General features: G+C 48.8%; 1 protein-coding gene across 1 annotated transcript in view; it reads right to left on the reverse strand.

Annotated features, from left to right (window-relative positions):
• FAM240A (family with sequence similarity 240 member A) overlaps positions 1 to 2,659 on the reverse strand; it is a 3,668-nt gene extending 1,009 nt beyond the window's left edge. The window contains exon 1 of the mRNA XM_023529018.1: positions 2,460 to 2,659. Coding sequence (XP_023384786.1) covers positions 2,460 to 2,659 — 200 coding nt within the window. The remainder of the gene's footprint in view (positions 1 to 2,459) is intronic.
• Positions 2,660 to 6,412: the final 3,753 nt, after the last annotated feature.

A 6,412-nucleotide genomic window follows, 5' to 3' on the forward strand; every position in this document is an offset into this window, starting at 1 on the left:
TCACCGCTAAAATAACGCAAAGAAATATAGCTAAAAAGTCAACAGAGGAGATAAAATGGAATCACAAAAATATTTAGTTATTCCAAAAGAAGGCAAGAAAAAAAAAAAAAAAGGAAATGAAGAATAGATGAGAGAAAAAAGAAACAAATAGCAAGATGATAGTTTTAAAGCCAATCATGCAAATTAATGTTAATGATGTAAGCGATCCAATTAAAATGCAAAGATAGTTAAACTGGATAAAAAAGCAATATCCAAATGTACGCTACCTACAAGACAATCACTAAATATGAAGACACAAATAGCTCAAAAGTAAAAGGATGGAAAAATATGCCATCTTAACCCTAATGAAAAAAAGCTGGAGTGGTTATATTAATATCAGATTAGATAGATTTCATAGCAACAAATATCATCAAAGAGACAGAGAGTCATTTTGTAATCAAGGGGTCAATTCATCCAAAAGATATAACAGTCTTAAACATTTATGTACCCAGTAACAGAGCTTCGAAATCCATGAAACAAAATGTGATGGAACTGTTAGGAGAAACAGACAAATCCCCAAGTATAGCGGAAGATTTCAAAACACGTATTTCAACCATCAATAAAACAAGTAGACAAGAAATCAGTAAGGATATAGAACGCTTGAATAATGCTATCAACCAACTCTTCTCCACTAATAAAAGGCAATGACTCCCCAACATCCCTCTCACTTCTCTGCGCTAGAGATAATAAGGAGGAAACTGAGGCACGGGAAGCTTTGCGGACACACTCAGAGACCCGAAGGGCTGGGACCCTCCCTTTGTCACCTTGCTGCTGCCGTCGGGGATCCTGGATTAAGTGAGGGTGAGGAGGGCGGAGGGGAGCTGGCGTCCCCGAGCCCTTCACTCATTTTCTCATCAAGCCTCAGAACGACCTAATGATCTGGTGTCTGTCTACTTTCTCTGTTTTGTGAGGGAACAAGACGGATAGTGGTTAAGAGCAGAGACGCTCTAGAACCAGACCACCAGGTTCAAATCAGAAGAAGGGGCGGAGGGTCACTAATGAGTTGTAGCCTCGCCGTCCCACCAACCGGAAAGCTTGTTTCTTGCAGTCCTTTGTTACCCGCGTGGACAGATCCTGCACACGTGTATTTTAACGTTTTAATAATCCGCATAGTTTGTTTCAGAGCCTGTTTTGCTCACTCTTTGGCTTGCACCTCACTTTTAGGTTGCGATTCTTACATCCTCCTCAGGCCAGTGTCACTCCGCCCAAGGCCTTCTGCGTGCTCCCCAGGGGACACGCACGCACCCATGGCGTGGGACTCACTGTGGTCTCTGGTGTGCAACATGCTGAGTGGCCTGGCCGGGGGGAATGAAGATGGCCGAGACCGCAGAAATGACGACCGCCCAATGCAGCTTCTCAGAGAAACCCCGGACGAGACGCCCTAACACGAGGTTCCAGCAGGGAGCGCAGCCTACTTCCTCTTGCTGGTGGCCAGGAATATGGCTGAGCACAACTCTCTATGTAGAAGGCACTGGGTTCCCCTCTAGGGCTCAAGAGAGGGTTTGGGGGCCAACGGTGAATTTAACTCATGTGAATGAATGCATGTTCTCAGCCCAGTGACCCTGGCCTGACAGTACGGAGTCACCAGCCTTGCCGTGGGGCCGGCACTCACCTGCCCCATGCACAAACTGTGTCCTTAATGAGCAGATAGTGATTGAGCTGTTTTATGAGGGGGTAGACTACCCAGACAGGCATGTCCCTTACTGTTGCCTGTGGGTGGCTCTCCATGGCCATCAGGAAGCAGAGTGTGTGAAGGTGGTGAGCTGTCATTGTCTCCACAGTGACAGCCACTCTGGTCTGCTCACGTGAGTTACTGCTCTCCACTTGGGCAGCCTGGCCGGGCTGGAATGGGGACTCACATCCGAGGGGTGCAAGCCCACGACCCTCCCCTGTAACAGCAGAGCAGCCTGTGTCTTTACACACACGAGCACTGAGAATTGGTCACTGTCATCTCCTCGACTGATTGCTTTTCCTGAACACGTCTGCTGACCTGCTCCCCAGATTGAGCGTAACCCTCACGTGCTAGAACTGATGACAGGGAGGAGAGACGTTTCTGTTTGTGAAGATGAGATTTAGAGCGTAGACTTGTTAACTTAGAAGAATTTAAAAGATCCCTGCCCATAACTATAGATGGCGGCAGCAACGTATGTACGGGAACCTAAAACAATTACGTCCTCTGAGATGCCTGTCTGGCGGTCTTCTGGAGAAATGAGTTTTGCTTTGAAAACGTCGACCCACAAGGTGATCGCGATGTGTCAACATATGTTTGTGGTGGGGATGCTGACAGCGAGAGGTCGTGCCAGGAGGGAAGGGTATATGGGAACTCTACTCTCTGCTCAGTTTCGCTGTGAACCTGCTCTAAAAAATAAAGTCTATTTTAAAACGTTAATTAATAAAAAACAGACAAACACGCCGCATACTTCCTCAGCGCACTTCTTCCCAGGCGGTGTTCCTCCGATTCTCGGTAGTAAGTCTGTTTGCCAATTTCTCTTTCCCAGAAGCGTTTGAGTTCGTGACAGGTGTTCCCGCAGAAGACCTCCCGGCGGACGTACTGATTGTTCATCCCCTGGAAGAGAGAACAGCGGTGACCCCCCATGGAACACGTGCCCTCAGACGTCATTACCTGAAGGAGACCCTGGCCGGGCACAGACCCTCACCCGCGGGGTAACAGCTGTCACCTCACCGCCCGTTTTCAGCATCCGGTGATGCTAATTCAGAAACTCCCCACCGGAGCATTGCGGGTCCTAGGCACCTGGCAAATACGTCTGTCCTTCCTTCTGCCTCACAGAGGAATACCGCCCTAGCTTTTTGTCAGCACTGGTGTGTGCAGGCATCTTATGCATTTAGTCATCACGACATCCCATGAGTGAGCATCACCTTCCCCATGTTACAGGTGGGACGTCTGAAGAGTTACAGTTGCCTGTGGTCCCATAGCCGTAACCAACAGAAGGCAGGCTGCATACTTCTGAGTGTTTTCAAGCCCTTTACTAAAGGATTTGTCATGGAAAATGCTCCCAGTGTCTGACACACCGGATCGAGCAGTTTTGAGAAGTATGCGTGCATTGCACATGTGTGTGTTTGTGTGTATGGAGTGTGTGTATGTATGGAGTATTACACGTCGGACATTCAGGAATGCTCAGTTTTTTTCCGTGAAGAAACTCTGCCCAACTCCTAGACCTTGGTGGATCCAGCAGGGAATGGGGAGCGAGAAGAAGGAGTTCGTGGGGGCCACTGGAAGCATCCAGGGAGAAGCAGCGCCCAGGGGAAGTGCACGGATTCACACGCTGTGCCGGGGCTGCCGACTCTTGCGCTAGGTGAAGGTGAGGAGGTGTCAGTGGAGATAACAGTGGCTGCGCCCACACAAAGACGGGACACACCAGAGCAGGGCTCGTAGGAAACCGCCTGCTGCAGAGCTGGACGGTGTGAGTCACCCGGGCGCTAACACCCAAGGGAAATACAGAAGGGGCGGTTGGACACAGGGGCCTGGAGCAAAGGTCTGGACCACAGCTGCCTCTCAGAGACTGACTGGGCGGTGGGGCCGCTGGAAGAAGGGAGGGTTTTGAAACCAGATGGTTACTCCAGACCCGTTTGTCTGTTAACTTGATGCACTTTCTGCTTCTCAACAAATTCTCCAGGCTACAGTTTCCTCCTCATCTTTAAAATCTCTCTGAAGATCAGATTTCCTCATGAATGTGAAGGTGTTTTGCAGTGTAGAAAGTTCTGGATAAATCTAACTTTTGTGGTTCTTAAACTTCAAAGTGTACAGAGTGACGTACTCAAATCAACAGTAAGTAGTCACAACAACCTCCCCTAATGTGCGTCCTGTAGGGACAAAATAATTCCACCTGGCTTCTCTTATCTCCTGGATCGGTGGCTGTCGACCTCGGCTGCCCAGTGGAATCACTTGGGAGCTTTACAAAAACCTGATGCCGGGCCTCCAACCCCAGGGAGTCTGATTTCGAAGACTGGACTGGCCTGAGCATCAGGGTTTTTAAACCTTCCCCTGTGATTCCAACGTGAGAACCGCTGTCTGATCCTGCCCTCTCTTGCTATGGGCACGTCTACGTCCTGAGCTGGCCCCCAGGGAGGCTGAGGAGATGAGGGCTGGGCATAGGGATGTCACAGTTACGGCCATCTTGCAAACTAGACATTCTTTTCCCATTTTGCAGGTAAGAAAGCTGAGGTTCAGAGGTGGCAATTTGACTTTGTCAAGGTCATCCAGCTGGTAAGTGGGGGCAGCTGTCATACTCAGGGTCCAGGCTCCATCTACTGCCCCCTAACTGTCCCCTGCGGAGGAGGACAGTGACTTCCTTACTTCCTGGAAGTACTCAGTAATCTCATACTTTCTTGACAAAATAGCATAGATCTGACTGACTCTGTAGGGTGCCGCCACCTCGGGGCAGAGCTCTTTGGAAATGGGGGCTATCCTGTGTTTTTTAAAAAATCTCTTAAAGCATGTAGTGATGGCCACTAAATATTTGTTAAATCGAATAAATGCCTCCTCCCTTCTCCCCAAATTATAGAATCCTGAAAGGCTGGCTTAGAATTGGCAGTGGCCCCTTTGGCAGTGGCAGTGCTACAGGGCATTGAGGGAAAGTCTATAGGGACAATATGGGGGTTCCCTCGGGTCACCGCTCCTGCCTCGTGGCCCTCACGGACCTGGCTGCACATGTGACTGGAACATGCTTCTCAGGAGGGCAGAGGGAAGCAGTCCTGTTTGCACGGTCCTTTGATCCCGGTCATTTTGAATTTCTGGCATTCGGGGGAGTTAGTGCACGTTAGCTTTTTTTCCCCACAAAGTTTAGGGGGTTCGTTTTTTTGCTGAAGAAAAGAGCAGTGTGAGCCCGAACAGCGGCTGTGTGGCATTCAGCATCCTTCCCTGTGCCCCTCTCAGACGGGCTCAGTCCTGGCCCTCTGATTTTCTCTGTTGTCTGGCATTGGGACATCATTAGCCAAAATGAATAGAGTGTAATTGACAACCCCAGAAGCAGATGGGTGTGTAATGGACAACCCCAGATGGTAGTGTAATTGACAACCCCAGAAGCAGAAGCAGATAGAGGAAGGGACTGACCGCAAAGGGACCTGGGGGACTTTAGGCATATAGAAACATTCTGCATCTTGTTTCTAGTGATGGTTACACAGCCATATACAACAGCCCAAACGGATCAATGTGCACACACAGAATGGGCGAAGTTTATTTCCCATGAATTATGCCGTAATAAAAGTCGAGGGACACGGTCTTCTGTGTTTAGACCAGAGATTCAGCCAAGTTCCCTGGCTCTAACGCACTGGCAGCCACTCATTGTTGGGGGGAGCCCATTCCTTCACGTCACCTGTGTCCCCATGAGCATCTGTGGTTCAGTTTCCTGGCTTCTAAAACAAGGACACTGCTCTCGCCTTGCAGAAATGCGAGGAGGACAATATCAGTAGCTGGAAAGCCTTCGGGAGCACAGGGGATTGTCCTTGATAAAGAAATGGCTCTGGTGCTCTGTATCTCCTCGGCCAAGAGTCCAGCCACCAGATGATGCTGCTCTGGAGAGAGTTGGTACTACGACTTCCTGTCCGTCACCACCGCCTCGGAAAAGCCATAACTCCAATGACAGCTATGAGCTTTACTTCACAAAATTAACTGATGCTTAGAGAGAACAACAGCATATAACACCTGCCCATCGATTCAGTTAAACAAAATGTGTTGAACTTTTACCACCCGTGGGATTCTATGCGGCAAGAGGGGCCAACAACCAAAAACAAAGACACATTTGTCCCTTGTGGGTCCTAACGCTGTGCCAACCACTTAATTTTCCAAGTCTCAGGTTACTCGGAGTGGTAAACCCAAATTGAGGAACGAGAGAGGGTTTTTCTTTGTTTTTATTTTTTTTTAAAGAATTTTGGCGTCGACTGCTCATTCTTAAGAATCTTGGCTAGACTGGCTCATTATATACCAGCTGACCATGCATTCCACCAATATATTTCTTGTATATCCAACCCCTCATAAGAGCAACTATTTGGTGAATATTTTAAAAGGCTTCATAAAGATCACAGCTTGAAATAGAACAGAGGGTTCCAGTTCCAGATAAAATGGAAGAGGCACACGCCACCCCTGTCTCTCCAGGGACTGCAGCTCCGAAGCCTGGACAGACCGCACAGTGCAGCTGACCGAGGACTCTGAAATGCAGACAGAAGCAGGTGCTTTGGAGAGCACCAGAATGCCAATTACCATCGAATGGCGCTAAATTTTTCTCTTTTCACTTTGGTATTCCCCAATGTGTAGACTCAAGGCAACCGGAAGCCCAGAAGTGGGAACGTGGCCAGGGAAAGCTCCAAGAAGTCTTCTGATTCTAGGGAGAGAGGAGACCCCTAGTGCTCAGAGAAC

The sequence above is a fragment of the Pteropus vampyrus genome, unplaced genomic scaffold, assembly GCF_000151845.1.
Source record: "Pteropus vampyrus isolate Shadow unplaced genomic scaffold, Pvam_2.0 Scaffold35, whole genome shotgun sequence".
NCBI classification, from domain to species: domain Eukaryota; kingdom Metazoa; phylum Chordata; class Mammalia; order Chiroptera; family Pteropodidae; genus Pteropus; species Pteropus vampyrus.